General features: G+C 54.4%; 1 protein-coding gene across 31 annotated transcripts in view; it reads left to right on the top strand.

Annotated features, from left to right (window-relative positions):
* Window positions 1-15,391, top strand: part of RIMBP2 (RIMS binding protein 2) — a 250,731-nt gene that overhangs the window by 199,041 nt on the left and 36,299 nt on the right. For all 31 annotated transcript variants that reach the window (XR_011441402.1, XR_011441401.1, XR_011441400.1 and 28 more), the window contains 5 exons: window positions 992-1,196; window positions 5,505-5,650; window positions 6,998-7,074; window positions 9,809-9,918; window positions 12,275-13,087. Coding sequence is in view for 27 of the 31 variants with exons in the window: in XM_070275539.1 (XP_070131640.1) it covers window positions 992-1,196; window positions 5,505-5,650; window positions 6,998-7,074; window positions 9,809-9,918; window positions 12,275-13,087 (1,351 nt within the window). In the remaining 4 variants the exon portion in view is untranslated. The remainder of the gene's footprint in view (window positions 1-991; window positions 1,197-5,504; window positions 5,651-6,997; window positions 7,075-9,808; window positions 9,919-12,274; window positions 13,088-15,391) is intronic.

The following is a 15,391-nucleotide window of genomic DNA, read 5'->3' as shown; positions in this document are numbered from 1 at the left end:
ATGAGAAATAATCAGGGGCTAGTGTAACATCGGGGGTGGAAAGCACCGTGAAGAGAACACCATAGAGTGAAGAGACAGAGGGACCCTCAATACGTCCCCCTGGATGCGGGCGCCCGCCTGTGGGCCAGTGCCTGACACGCTCGTCATGGGAGACAAAGGCTTGCTCCTGCACCGGGCGGGGGGCGGGGGGTTGTGGTCCCTGAGTGTCCGGGGAGGAGAGAGAGGGGCTCGCTCATGCCCACCCAATCTGAGAACCAGCCAGGGAAGGAGCCGCAAAGACAGGAGGGAGCTGGCCGGGCTACTCCCTCCCTGACACGTGTCCCCAAGGGAGGCTTCCCTCTCCCCAGAGCGCCCGAGATGCCTCTGGGTTCTGCAGATGGCAGCAGTGGTGCTGACCAAATCCAGCAGATGGAAGTTTGCTGTCGTTGCTAAAGCGGTGATCCTTGGGGCTCTGCAGCACCAGGGGCGGGTGCCCCTGGAGAAAAATGCACCGTGGGTTAGCAACTGAGCCGTTCCCCCAAGTCCGGGCTGTGTCACGGCCTCGTGCTCCAAATTTGAAACAGCTATGGCGAGGCGTGCCAACCACAAAGTGCCCGGCTGCACGCAGAGCCCAGCACAATCCGCGGCTGGCTGGGATCTGCGTGTTTGCAGGATTCTTGGCACCAGTGGTTTCCCACGCGCACCCTGGGAGAGAACTCGGCCACCCGCCAGCTGCACCGGCGCTTGTGTTATCACTGTTCTCCCTGGAGGTAGGAGGCAGCCCCCGCCACAGACACACACACATGTTTGCACTCACTACACATGTGCACACACACACATACACACAACACACATTCATGTGCACACATATGCATACGTATAATGCCCACTCACATTCACACACACATACACAGCACACATGCATGCACACACCACACACTCTCACAGTCACACACATGTCCCCACCACACGGTGCGCCAAGGTGACACATGTCCCTGCCTCTCCCATGCAGAGCAAGGTGCGAGAGCTGGAGGAGAAATGCCGGACGCAGAGTGAGCAGTTCAGCCTGCTGTCCCGGGACCTGGAAAAGTTCCGGCAGCACGCGGGCAAGATCGACCTGCTGGGCGGCAGCTCTGTGGCCTCCTTGGATGTCCCCACGTCCCCCAGCAAGCCTTTCCCGCCGTACATGAACGGACTAGCCCCCTCCATCAGCAAAGGTAAGCGCCTGTCCCGGCCTCGGCTGCAGTGGAGAAGGGGCGGCCAGCGAGCTGCGCAGGAGCTTATGCACAGCTAGTGTGTCTGATGGCACCTTCTTATGGTACCTGGGGAGAGTGGGCCACCACCGTGGGACTGCGGACGCCAGCAAGGCCAGCCAACGGGACTTGTCGGTTCCGACAAAGGCAGCCGTGGTAACGGCGGGGCGTTGTAATGCTTCCCCGTCACATTTGTGTTTGGGAGGCAGAGTGGGGAGCAGGAAGTCTCACTCTGCGTGACGCGGGGGGTGATTTTTGTCTTAGTTGCAGGCAGGCTGATCAGAGAGGCATCTAACTAACCTTCCAGTCCAGGCGCGGCGGAGTTCTCCAATCAGCCTGGGAGCATCCTCCTGCTGGAGGTTAACCCGACACACAGGTTAATGGAATGCAGGCCCGCGTATATCTATCTGTTTAAAAAGTTGATTTTCTAAAAAAATTTAGGGGAGATGAGTGTCTGAACCCCATTTTGGAATTCCACAAAAGAGAGAGAACTTCCCCATTTCTCCGAGTTCTTATCAGACATGTGATAAGTTCTTTTTGGTGCTTTTTGTTATTGAAACGATGTATGCAGCTCATATCTTGATAAAACCCCCTTCAGTATCATTAGTGGCCTGTAGTTTCCCTTCCTGTTCAGGCATTAGCTGGAGCGCTAAGTGGCTATGTAAACCAGACGGAGGGACAAGAAGTTCTGACCATCCCCCCACACGTCTGAGCACACAGGGCAGCCAGGCCGTGTTCACGGTGTCGAGGCTGCCGTGCTAACCAGATGGCTAGGCCCACGAGGAGCCTCCTGTCATGGGCGGAGACAGACAAGAAGCAAGTGGACAGACGAATGACCAGGGGGCCTCCCACCAGGCACAGGCGTGAGGACAGGGTGGTAAGATCGAAAGTGACCAGCGCAGCTTACCTGTGGTGGCCAGGGAGGGCCGCTTCTGGGAAACGATGTTTGAGCTGTGAACCCTGACAGGTGAGAAGAGATAAGACAGTTTACATTCTTACCGGAGGAAAAAGGAGTTTTTGGTTGGGTGGTCCTACAGGGTTGGCCAGTGCATGTTTCTCAGGGTCCCCAAGCCCCGCACACACCCGGTGAGTCCAGGACTCAGCATACACTTGAGCTCCTGGCTCAGTCTGTTACAGAGACACTGGACCGGTACCCAGTGAGAGCATGAGGGAAGAGACGGGGTGTCTGGAGGAATCCATGTGCAAGCATGCTATGCTGTCTGCCTCCCGCAAGGGCCACACAGAGCACCCTCCTCACAGTGAAAAATGCAGCCGCGAGTGTGGGGTGCCCGTTAGAAACGTGGAGCCCAGGGTGTTACTGGGGGCTGGTCACATAGGCACCTCTGCCCAGCATGTGCCAGAATCCCGGACTGCCAGAAGGAAGGCAGAGGCTCGGCAAAACCACATTGTGAACGCAGCCTAGTTACAGTGAAACCCCTCATCGGTTAGGGAGCATTGTAGAAGCTGAGTTCCCGGACTCAGCCCTTCTAAAGACAGCAGCCTCGGGCCTGCTATGTGAACTCTCTTCTGCGAGGCACGTCAGTGTTCTTCTGGGGAAAGCTCAGGGGTCAGTGGAGGGAGAGCAGAGATTTACCTGAGTGACTCAGTGTCGAGATCGACCTGGAAGAAGGGATCTGATTCATGACAGTGGAAAATGGACCCTGACTAAGAACCAAGCAAAACAGGACTGCGTCTCTGCCAAGCTGAGTGCTCAGGTCTCGGCAGAAGAACAGGTTTGTGCCAAGGCTTCCGTGTAGCCACTGGGAGGTCATCATCCTAACTGACCTAGCTCATTTAGTTAACTGTTGCCTCGCCCCACACTTGGCGCAAGGCCCCTGCACAGTTGGCGTCATCCTTACATCATCCTTGCTGTGCTGGCATCGCTTATCAGTCCTCGGGAAGAAGCCTATGAGAGAGCTTCCTCCGGCCATCCTGAGACCTCCCCAAGGTCCTTCCTGGACTGCACAGGGCAGGGATCCCTTTAACGGTGAGCGCCACCCGGGAGCTCAGGCGCTGGCTGGGCTTCCCTCTTTACACAGTCCGAGGGCAAGAGGCACAGGCAGGGCCAGCACAGGGCCGGAGAAGGCCCCGGGCGGATGTGTGCTCATGCCCTCAGCTCCCTCCTGCCTGAGGCCAGCTTGGCCCAGGGGCTGAGGAGGGCAATGAAGGGTTGATGGAGAGCCCCTGAGGGACTCACGTTCTGTACAGTGGGGTCACATCTGAGAACAGACAAGGCAACAATTGCACACGGACAGAATTATCCCTGGGGTCTCCTGGGAAGGGAGCGTGTTGGGAAGAGGCACGCCACCTCCCAGAGCCACCGCCTGCACGGCTAGCTTTCCTTCCAGGATTGGAGCTGGTTTTGGTGAAGCACCAGACAAAGTCATTGGTTTGGGCTTAGCGGCCATATTTTCCAGAAAATATGTATCTTGAAGCAGTCGAATCACAAGAGTGCCATGTTCACTCCACGAGGGGCCTGTGGGAGCCAGCGCCACCTAAGGGCATGGCCTGTTTCTGCCTCTAACCTCATATCCACCCAGAGCAGGATGGCCGGGAAAACCCACCACACCAATGAATTATTTTCCTCTAGAGAACTGGATTGTGCAAGTTACATGTGAATGCGAGGGAACTCTGCTATATTCATTCACCTCTGTTGGTTACGTCATCCCACGCTGTTCACCAAGCTGTGTATCAGTCAGGAGGGGCCATGTTCTGCTGCAGTGACAAACACCCCCCAAATCTCAGGGGTTTAAACAGCCACATCTATGTCTCGATCATGCTCCATGTCCTTCTCAGTCTGGCTTAGGGACTTGGATCCACGTTGCCTTCCCTCGGCAAGGCTAGCAGACAGAGCCTCCTCTTTCTGGAATGTTCTGTTGCAGGGGAAAGGTAACAGCAATTGCACGCCAGCTCAAAAAAGCCTCTGCCCAAAGCGGGACACATCACTTCCACTCATGGGTCTGTGGCCAGGGCAAGCCTGAGCAGGGGTCTCTCTCCATCACTTGGAGAGATGAGAGCAAGTCAGGTCTGCAGCACTAGGAACCCTGCAACCAGGCTCTGTCCTAGGCTGGTCTTCTGAGGCTTCTGGGAGTCGACTCATTCAGTAAGTGTTTCCTCTGCACCTGCTGTAGGCCAAGGCCTGCTGTGGGCACTCGGGCTGTATGCAGTGACCAGAGCAAGACCCTGCTCTCTGAGATCTGACTGCCCAGCAGGGGACCCGGGCCTATTTCAGCATTGATTCTCTGTCTCAGTGGTGCATTCTCACTGTCCCCTTGGTCAGGCTGGAGCCGGGGGCTCTGTGGTAGGTGGCTTCTGCACAGCCATTGTTGGAACCCCTCCCACATTGTTTTGCATCATGTTTCAGTTCCTGATTTGGACTCAGTAAGTCGTGTTCTTCAGGGAGGCAACCCCGTGATGGGACAGTTACACCCAGGGAGGAGCATCTGCAGCCCACTGGGCTGGGAGCTCAGGGAAGGGAAAGAGCTGCTTCTGGGTTTCCCATCTCATCCTAAGGAGGGTGCCTGACTTCAGTCCGACAGTCGAGGCCAGCACTGGTCACATGCCCCATTCTCCCTCCAGGCGAGGGCAGGCCTAAGCGGCCCTCTCAACTCTGAGAGGAAGGGAGGGCAGAGAACTACTTTGGTCCTTATATGTCTCTTATAAGAAGTATTTTTAGCTATAAACCAGGCCCTTTGGCCACCCTGTGTATGAGTTAGGACTCTTGGTCATAAGTAACAGCAAAGCCAACCTAACGTGGTGTGAGTAAAAAGGAATTTATTTATCATATAAAGTAGATGAAGAGTAGGTGGGTTTAGCTTCAGGAACAGCTGGATTCAGGGCTCCAACCATGTCACCAGGATCCAGTTCCTCTCTCCATCTTATGGCTCCTTTTTCTATGAGCAGGCTCTATTCTTGGACAAAGTTTCCTCCTCCTGGTGGTAATATGGCTGCAGCATTACCGAGCCTCATAGCCTCTCACTTGTAAGTCAGGCAAGGGGAGATGCTCTTTGCCAATGACTCCCACTAAATTCCCTCTGATGGTACCTTCTCATCTCACGTGCAACCCCACCATCACCACCAAACAATTGTTATAGCCAGGAGTGGACTCTGCCAGATGGACTGCCCAGAGTGGAGGTGGGGTCAGACCAGCTTGTGTAGACAGATCAAGGCTTATGCCAACGAAGGCAAAAGGCACACTCAGAAGGCAAATGACCAGTGCGCTTTATTATTTTGTTTGTGTCTTTCTCACATTTTTTTGATACTCGTGGCCAGGTCAAGAGAGCTCTATTGGAAGCCGCGCTGCGATTGGTGAATATATCCGGCCCCTCCCGCTCCCCCGTGACAAGCCGGAGCCTCTGTCTGTCAAGCCCACCTTTCTGTCAAGATCCAGTAGCCCAAGATGCAGATTTGAGCCAGACGTGAGTCCTGTCCTGGCAGAGGGCCCACTGGCCTGTCTGTGCCATGATGTCTGGGGTGACATTGAGCATCCTCCCTCGTTCTTTCTTCCTCATCCTCTTCGTCTTTCTTCCTTCTCCCGGCTTCTTCCCTCACTCCCATTAATTCTCTCAACCAGTTTTCACGGACCACCTACCATGTGCTGCCCGATGTGAGGGCTCCCCATGAACAGACAGGTAAGGTCCCTGCTCTCATGGAGATGCTGTTCTCCTGGGGAGACAGATGATAAACAAGTCAACACTTAAAAAGTCAGGTAACAGCGAGTGTTGTGACGACGACACAAGCCAGTGACCCAGAGTGATGAGGCAGAGGCGAGGGCAGCCTTCCTCAGAACAGCCATTGGGCTACTTGTGTTGTGTTGTATCCATGAAGGAGCCCAGAAGAGGGCCATTGGGCTGGAGTGGAGCTGGGAGGAGTGGAGAGACGAGTTGAGGCCATAGGCCAAAGGGAAGCTCTTGATTTTTGTCTAAGCCCAGTGGGAAGCCACTGAAAGGTTTTAGGATGGAGTAACACGGTCTAATTCCACTCCGACTGCTGTGCAGAGTCTGGTATTATGAGTAGGGACGAGAGCAGAGACATTGCCTTCCTGTCTGGGGAAGGAACTCACACTCCTGCCCACATTCACTCCCACTCCTATGAGAAAAGACGACGCTTCCTCCTCCAGCCCCGTTGACCAACGATGGGCTTCTCCTTCACCCCCTCCTGACCCCAGAGATTGTCGTAGCTGGTGTAAGGAAACACGCACAGGCAGTCCTGGTGCTCCGCAGACTCCGGGACAGCAAAGAAGAGTAGGACGGAGGAAAGTGCACCCCATGTCACCTTCTCCACGCAGTCTTCCAGGATGTCCCAGTCCTGGAGCACAGTGCACTATCGGATGATCCGATGCGCTTCTGTCTCCCTCTCTGGACTGAGCCCCTCAAGGGCAGAGGGCACAAACTGTTGTCTGTCTTTGTGTCTTCCAAGGAGCCTAGCAGGGTCTGGCACTTGCCCTGGGTCTGGCTCGGTGAGCATCCCATGTCTTAAATTACATTGGGGAGGGTCCCCACCTTGAGTCCAATCTTGGTATGGGGAGACGAGTTCTTTATAAACATCCTTCTGTGTGAACAAGGAACCCACGCTGAGGGACCCGCTTTGTCTCTGGGCTCAGACCTAAGCCTGAGAATATGGGTGTAGCAGCGTCTCATGAGAGTTCCACCCTCTGAGGCCCTGAAGCCCAGTGAGACTGCGGAAGGGATTCCCTGTGTGTTTCTGGCATGAAGTGTGAAACCTACAGCTTCAGCAGCCCGCGTATCCACTTGTGTCTTTAACAGATGGATAATGAACGGAATTCCAATGCCTCCAAGCAGAGATACTCGGGAAAGGTCCACTTGTGTGTTGCCCGCTACAGGTGAGAGTGATGCTCCTCTCTGCACCTCCTGAGCACCCGTGAGCACAGGAGGCCTTGGGCACGGGAGGTGTTGCGTTGGGGAACCCTCCATTCGCTGAGGACGTCCCTTCTCCCAGGGCCTGGGAGCTGAGTGCTGGCTGCACCCCCACACAAGCCCATCACACTGTCCCTGGGGACACTGCCACAGTGCTGGGAAGACATGAGAGGCCACTGTCAGCGGGGCCTGAGGAGGGCTCAGTCCCGCCCCGTGTCTGAGAGGAGAGTGGTTCTTTCATTCTGTATGTGGGTGAGGATGGGGCACAGCTCTTCACCCGGAGCCCTCAATACTGCAAATTGGGCGACGGCTGGGATGCTGAGCTGGCCCATGTCGAGGTTGTTTCTCTAGCCAAGCTGGGGCCCGGTGAGCCGCACACCCTCCCTGCCCCCCCAGGAGCCTGGCGCCTCGGAGCTGCAGTGTGCAACGTGTGGGGCCACCTGCAGAATGCCCGCTGGCCTCCACTGCCTCCACTTTCGTAGAAAGGGAGGCTTATTCTGGGGACAGGTGCCCAAGAGCTAACGCACCTGAGGACGGAGTCCACAGGCGAGGAGCGAGCACAGTTCCCCACCGAGTTTATCCATGATACGCAGTCACACCAGCAGTGCGCCAACGTCTGCGTCCGTCCTTTGTTGGAGCTGTTTGTGTTTTCCCGGTGATGGTTTTAGGTTTATTCTTTTTACCACCCTTCCCCCCACCCAAACCAAACCAAACCAAACTGTGAGTAGCCCAGAATGCCAGTCCCAGAGAGAGCTGTGCACACCCCGGTCCTCTCAGTGCCCTTGGGCCCCCAGAGGAGTGGCTCTGAAGGTTAAAGTGGGAGTTTGGGTTTCCCCTGGGGCTAAACACTGTCATTGTTCCACAACCTGCTTAGACGTTTCCCCAAACTTAAAACCAGAGAAGCCTCGCCAGCCTCGCTTCCCCTCCGGCACCACGCCTCACTCTCTTCCCTCGAGGCTCTGCTTCCCGGCTATGCGCACAACCAGACGACCCTCGCTGACCCAGGCGCCCCACCCTTCTCCTCCAGCAGCTTTACTGAGATATAATTCACACACTGTACAGTTCACGCATCTGCCGCGTGCTGTTTCATGGGCTTGAGCGTATTCTCAGATGTGTGCCGCCGTGGCCACCGTCGAGTTTAGAATGTCTCCATCACCTCAGCAAGAACCCCGTCCCCTCCAGCTGTCGCCCCCGTCCCCTCGATCCCCACCCGCCCTGGACAACCGCTGGGCTGTTCCTGAAGTTTCCCTATTCTGGACACTTCCTGCATCTTTCGTTTCTGGAGTCTTGAGCTCAGCACTGCGCATCAAGCCCCACCCGTGGCCTGTGTCAGGGTCCCCTTCCTTTTTATATACAGACAGCAGTGCTCTGCGCAGACAGACCCCGTCCGTTACCCGCTCATCCCCGGTGGATGGTCATTTTCTCTGACCTCCACACCCCCTCAGCTCCCACCGTGCTCCTCTCACCTCTGGCCTCTTCGAGCCTCTCTTTCACCAGCTGAGACTCCCCTTCCTGAGAGCTGAATGTGGGCTTTCCTGAAGCCGGGGCCCATCTCCTGTCTTCTCCCTCCCTCCTCCCACCTCAGGTGGACTCTTCATCTGCACACCGACCACTCCAGTCCCTGTCTCCAGCCCATGTCCTCTCTGAGCTCATGTAGTCACCACCTAATCCACGTAAGACATCCAGAGTGAACACTTGGTCTCCGTCCTCCGTGCACCCAGTGGCCCTCCCAGGGACCCCCACTCAGCAATTGTATCCGCATCTGCTCACCCCAAGGCCAGAAAGCTTAGAGTCATCCTGGACCCCGGACCCTCACTCCTTGTGTCCAAACAATCCCCATTTCCGTCACCCCCTTTTAATTAGAAAATCCAAAACTCGTCTAACAAAAGTTTTATTTGCAAGTTGGACATGACTTTAAAAAATGTTAATTCCTCAATTGAGGATTTGAGAATGTGGGCACTTTTATACTCCTGGAGGAGAAGAAGGTAAAGTGGCGCATCCATTTTTCAGGGCATTTTGGCAGTACATACAAATATACTTCCTAGGGATTTATCTCTAGGAAGAAAGTGTGGATGTGTGCAAAGATATGTTTATAAGAATATATGATGCAACACTGATTATATTAGCCAAAATCTAGAAGCAACATCAATGCCTAACACTAGGAAATTGGTTAAATAAAGTATGCTAACCTGTTCAGTGGAATATTACACATCCCTTAAAAAGGATATGATAGAATATTTCATGAGGTGGAAGGATAGTCCTGCCATCTTGCAAAGTGTAAAAAATAAGCAGATTGCTAAATAGTATATGTAACATGATTCTACCTTTGCTAAATAATATATATCAAAAGACCAGAGGGTTAATTTCTTACTTACTTAGTAATTTGGAAATTTATAGTTATGGCAGAAGTGACAGGTGTGAACAGAAATATCGGAATTATAAACGTGTCATCTGATACGAAGGGCTCTGAGCTTTCGATGTGGTTTCAGAATTAACTTTTTGTTTTAAATCTATGAGCAGGGCAACAATGGCCTGAATTCTCCGTGTACAGAGGACTCATTGCACTGAGCCGTCATGTGGGTCTGTAGTTTGCCAGGAAGAGGAGACAGAAGCATCGTGGCAGCCTGCACTCTGCAGGGAGGGGCCAGGACCCCTCTCCATCCAGGGCATCCACTGAATGAGTCTCCTTTCTCCCCCCAGCTACAACCCCTTTGATGGGCCCAATGAGAACCCGGAAGCTGAGCTGCCCCTCACGGCAGGGAAATACCTCTACGTCTATGGAGACATGGATGAGGACGGCTTCTACGAAGGTGTGTTAGGATGTGGGCCCGTCGGCGCACAGGGGCCCAGTCCACCCCAGGCAATTTGTCCGGGGGCCTGATAGACCGGCCAGGTTCCCAAATCGCTCCTGGCTGCCCCAGTCCTCTCCTCTGACCCTCCCGCTCTCCAGAGTTACCAGTTTCCCCTTTCTGAGATTGAGTGGGATTCCCTATTTTTAACTCCAAGTAGACCTTTGCCACTCGGGGGATATTTTATAATGTTAGTCTCGGCAGGGCTTCCTGGGCACACGGGGCTGATGGATCCTCTTGTTCCCAAAAAGTCTCTCTTCCCTCTTCCATCTTCTGCCCCAGCATCCTCGGGTCTCCCAGTAGACGTCTTCTGTGGCAGGGCCAGGGCGCCTTCCAGGTGGCCTCCCCTGGCTCAGCACCATCCCATTGACCTTGAGCTTCCATTGTTCGCTTAGGGTGGTCTGGCCCACATCCTCCCAGGGCCCCTCCCACAGTTTGAAATCAGGAAATGTAAACTCCTCTGCCTGAAATGCCTGACCTTCTGTCACCTTTTTAGCTTGAGGATGATCATGTGACAGCGCCAGCAGCTTCATAAATCAAGATCCCTGAGCCCCCAAAACTTCTCCATCGCCTTGTACACAGTAGGCTCTTGGTTTCTTCCTGGTTCACCTGCGTGGAGGACTATTTCCTGCTAAACTAGCAGGTTTCTCTCTCACGACCTCGTGGACAGAGGCCCTCAGCTCTTGTCCTGGGTGCTCATTGGCATGACGTCAGGCTGCCTCCATTGATGCTCAGGAGCCTGTGGGCGGCATCATTTCTTGTCGGTTCTCGGGAGCACAGTCGTGGATCCTCCACCCCAGAAATTTCACCACGATTGGTGGCAAAAGAGTTTGAACTCTTAACATAAATTCACGTTACTTTCACTGGTTTTCACACCAATGTAGAAATATGGGACCAAGGCGGCTGCCAGAAAACCCTTGCTGGAAATCTCCGGAACATTCACACCAGGCTTCATGCCACATAAACCTCCCAGAGGCCTGATCACAAGCAGGCTGCCATGCTCAGGGTCCCATCATCTGTGTGATAGTGGGAAGCTTTGCTTCACTGCCCTGTGCCTCAGTTTCCCCAGCTGTAGATGGACATAGTAGTAGTTCCCACCTTGTGGGGTGGCTGTGAGGATAAATGAGGTCATAGGTGTGAAGAGGTCAGAAGAGGGCTTGGTATACAGTAGTTGTTCAATAAATGTTAGTCATCACATCATCATCACCAGCATCTCCCCTTGTGTGGAAAGGAGGCTGTATTTATAGGACACCTTCCAGGCAGAGTCAGTCTCAGGACCCTCGCCCTCCATGGGCTCAGGAGCAGAGTCAGAGGCCTTGTTTATTCTGGTTGAACCCAGGACGGGTTAAATGGCCGCATGCACTCCCCCAGGCCAGTTGCATGTCCTGAGTCGAGGGTCTGTTGAGAGCAGCCCCCAGTGCTCAGCTCTTCCCAGCCTCCGTGGGTCCCTTGGCCTCCATGGAGCCGTTTGCCTGCGGACACTCTGTGATGTGTGGGAGCAGATGGCCCTTCCTGCTGGTGCTGGAAGGTTATCCAAACAGCGTCATCTTTGAAGCTCCTCAAAGTGCTCCTCAGTTTCCCGGGCGTCTGCTTTTGAGCCCCACTAATAGAGCGAATACACAGAAGCTAGGCCATTTCACGAAATATAAAGGGGTCCCCACCATGACCGCCCGTAGCCACGAGAGCTAGCCTGATGGCATCTTTTTGCCACTTAACCTACAGGTGGTTCTGGCACCAAATTGATAGTCTTGTCTCACCCCCGGTGGACACGTCGGGAATTTCATTAAGATGGACATAGCTTTGCAAGAGGAAAGTCCCCTTTAATTCCTATTCGCATGATTGCTCAACCAAAATTAAGAGTGAGATGTCTATTTTTCTAACCTCCAAAACCCACCTATTTTACGTGTTTGTTCGTCCTTCCATCAAACCCTAACCGAGCACCTGCCATGTACCATGTGTCCCTCTAGGACGTTCAGTGTGGTGACAAATCTCCCTGCCCCGAGGGGCATTGCCCCAGGTAGAAGGGGCTCATCACCACACGCAGATAGATGAACGGAAGTTTCAGATTGCGATAAGCACAGTGGAGAAAACCAGGCAGACTAATGGGGGGTAGCAGATGGCAAGGTTGGGTTGTGGGTGGTGGGGCTGGGGTCCTGAGGAGGTGATGTGTGAACAGATTCCTGTAAAGAGCCGAGGAATCTCACCGAAGCCCTGTTGCTTTACCGGATGGCTCCATCAGGGAGAGATCCAGAGTCGGCTGCAGGACTCAGGGCCTGAGGAGATGGTCAGAGGATAACGCTGCCCTTGTACCCAACAGGCGAACTCCTGGATGGGCAGAGGGGTCTGGTACCCTCCAACTTTGTGGATTTTGTCCAGGACAACGAGTCGCGACTGGCAAGTGCACTGGGAAATGAACAGGATCAGAATTTCATCAACCATTCCAGCTTCGGCGTGGAGGGGGAGAGCATCCTTGACCTCCACTCCCCCACTCAGACAGACACCGGCATAACCGACAATGGCGCGGGGACGCTGGACATGAACATTGATGACATTGGAGAAGACATCGTGCCTTACCCTAGAAAAATCACCCTTATCAAACAACTTGCCAAAAGTGTCATTGTGGGCTGGGAGCCCCCGGCAGTGCCCCCGGGATGGGGGACGGTGAGCAGCTACAACGTGCTGGTGGACAAGGAGACGCGCCTGAGCCTCACGCTAGGCGGCAGAACTAAGGCCCTCATCGAGAAGCTCAACATGGCGGCCTGCACCTACCGCATCTCCGTGCAGTGCATGACCAGCAGGGGCAGCTCGGACGAGCTGCAGTGCACGCTGCTGGTGGGCAAGGATGTGGTGGTGGCCCCTTCCCACCTGCGGGTGGACAACATCACGCAGATCTCCGCCCAGCTCTCCTGGCTGCCCACCAACAGCAACTACAGCCATGTGATCTTCCTCAACGAGGAGGAGTTTGACATCGTCAAGGCTGCGCGGTACAAGTACCAGTTCTTTAATCTCAGACCCAACATGGCCTACAAGGTGAAGGTTCTGGCCAAACCCCACCAGATGCCGTGGCAGCTGCCCCTGGAGCAGCGGGAGAAGCAGGAGGCCTTCGTGGAGTTCTCCACGTTGCCTGCAGGTGAGCCTGTCCATCCATGGGGTCCCCCCAAGGGGGACGAGGCCGGATGTCACCCTGTACAACGGGAGGGGCCGGGGGAGGGAGCAGAGGGGAAAACTGCATGCAACCACCATTTTCCTGGAAAATGCCTTAAATCACCCAGGAAGCCCGGAACATGGGCGTGTGTGCGTATGTGTGTGTGTGCGTGTGTGTGTGAGACAGAAGGAATACTTGGGATTTGTTTAGGGGCCATGTTGTTGAAAATGTTTCTTTTCATGCTTGCATTTGCAAGAGGCTCAGTCCTACAAAGACAGGAGGAAATTGAGACCATCCTAGGGGACAGGCATTCCTCTTCCTTGCAGCATCCTCTCCCGGCACGTGCTCGTTGAGCGCCCACACTCCTCTCAGAATTGCTCTTTCTCTCTCTCACATGTGGGTGAACTTGAGGAGAAGACAGGGAGTCCCACTGTTGGCGTGATTCTGGGGGTTCGCGAGCCGCCGGCTCCTTCTCGGCACTCTCAGCTGTAACAGGAGGAGCAGTGGGCTCCCCTCCCCTTCCCACGCACACTCCCGGGACACTGTGAAGACGTGGGACAAGGGGGACGAGGCTGCTGGGTCTGCTGGTTTTCTGATTAATCAGGATCCCAGTGCTAAGGGGCAACTACTACCTGGACGCCCAGAGATTTCTGTTGTGCTAATTTTTGCTGGATGCACACACAAGGTAGCCCTTCCAAGCAGGTCGGCTGTGCCCAGGATAGGGGTCTGGACACCTGGGGAAGAGCAGCCTTCTTTGAGCGAAGAAGATTGTTTTGCAAAAATATTTGAAGGCATCGTTCATTAGGCCTAGGCCCTGTCTCAGTCCTGTGACGGTCATATAGTTCCCTTGAGACACCTGTCTTGATGCTCTCCTTGTTGGATTTCTCTTCCGAGATTAATGAACCCAGCCCTGCGCAACCTCATTTCCCAACAGTTTCACGAACAATTCAGTCATCCTCCAGAATATTTTTACCAACTGCACAAACTCTGATCTAATGCAAGATTGGCTTTTCAATTCACGGTGGATTCACTTTTTCTTTCATTGAGCTCTCCAGTATTTGTGAAATCCATAGTCAATTAGAGTCTCATATACAAGGCAGCAAGGTCAGGGGCAGGTGGGACAGACACTGCTTTAGGGAGAGGAGCGCGTCCGGGTAGGAAGTAATTTACAAAGGTCAATTCATCCACGTTCTGTGATGACCTTTGGTTTCCTGCCTGGCTTCCAGGGCATCAGTCAGGAAAACCAGGATAGTGAGGACCCCTCTGTCCACGGATGCCTCCCCTGAAATCTTGCCATCGGTGCTGAGGTGAAGAAACGAGAAGCACCAATCGCAGGGACTCCCGGGGACTCAGACGAGGATGAGGAGCACATCCAGTGGGACGGGGGGAAGGCTTCCTGGAGGAGCTCACATTGAGATGGAGGGGAATGGGACCCTGGAGAAGATGCCAAGCACAGGGAGTGTTCCCGTAGGTTAACTCCCGACCACTGGGTATCCTAGTCCACTCAGGCTGATAAAACTGCCATAAACTGGGGGCTTCAGCAACAGACATTGATTTCTCACAGTTCTGGAAGCTGGAAGTCCACGATCAAGGCATCAGCAGACTTGGTGTCTGGTGAGAACCACTTCTTGGTTCCTAGATGGCACCTTCTCTCCGTGTCCTCAGGTGGCGGGAGGGCTGAGGGAGCCCCCTGGGCTCTCATCCCATAGCAGGCTATTTCCATTGCCTGTCCAGAAGGAGGGGTGTCTGGACCGCGGAGAGTGAAATGAGTGGCAGGAATGGGGAGAGCTTTCCCGGGGGGAGAGGTGAGGCTGCCTCCTGAACCCAGCTCAGTCTGAACTCCGGCGTTGGGGTTCTAAATGCCCCTATGCGACGGACTCCAGCACACTTCCCCCCCGGTCAGCCGTCTCTGGGCCGGGGCGGAGAGATGGGCTGCAGCTGGCAGAGCATCAGCTCCTCGAGTCTCCTGTCACCCACACACCTGCCCTCTGCTGCGACTTCGCTTCATGCAGGGGGTGCCGTGAAAAGTCCCAGACCCATTTCAGGGCTTGACCTTTGCCCTTAAGAGTAATGAGGCGATGTGTCATGTTTAATGGAACTGTCTGGTCGGGATTTAACTTCTGAGCTGAGTTGCAAAGAGGTTTTAAAGACCTTTATCACAGCACGTCATCGAGAGTGGGGTCGTATGTGCCTTGGCCCATGGGCTGCGGGCACGTGCCTCATGAATTCTGCTTCCCACGCTTAGCAGCTGAGTGGCTTCCCTTAATTTCCTCCTGTGCACAGTGGGGA

This window comes from Equus caballus, chromosome 8 (genome assembly GCF_041296265.1).
Source record: "Equus caballus isolate H_3958 breed thoroughbred chromosome 8, TB-T2T, whole genome shotgun sequence".
Classification (NCBI taxonomy): domain Eukaryota; kingdom Metazoa; phylum Chordata; class Mammalia; order Perissodactyla; family Equidae; genus Equus; species Equus caballus.
Note: the sequence above shows the minus strand (reverse complement) of the source record. Positions and strands in the feature narration are given on the sequence as shown.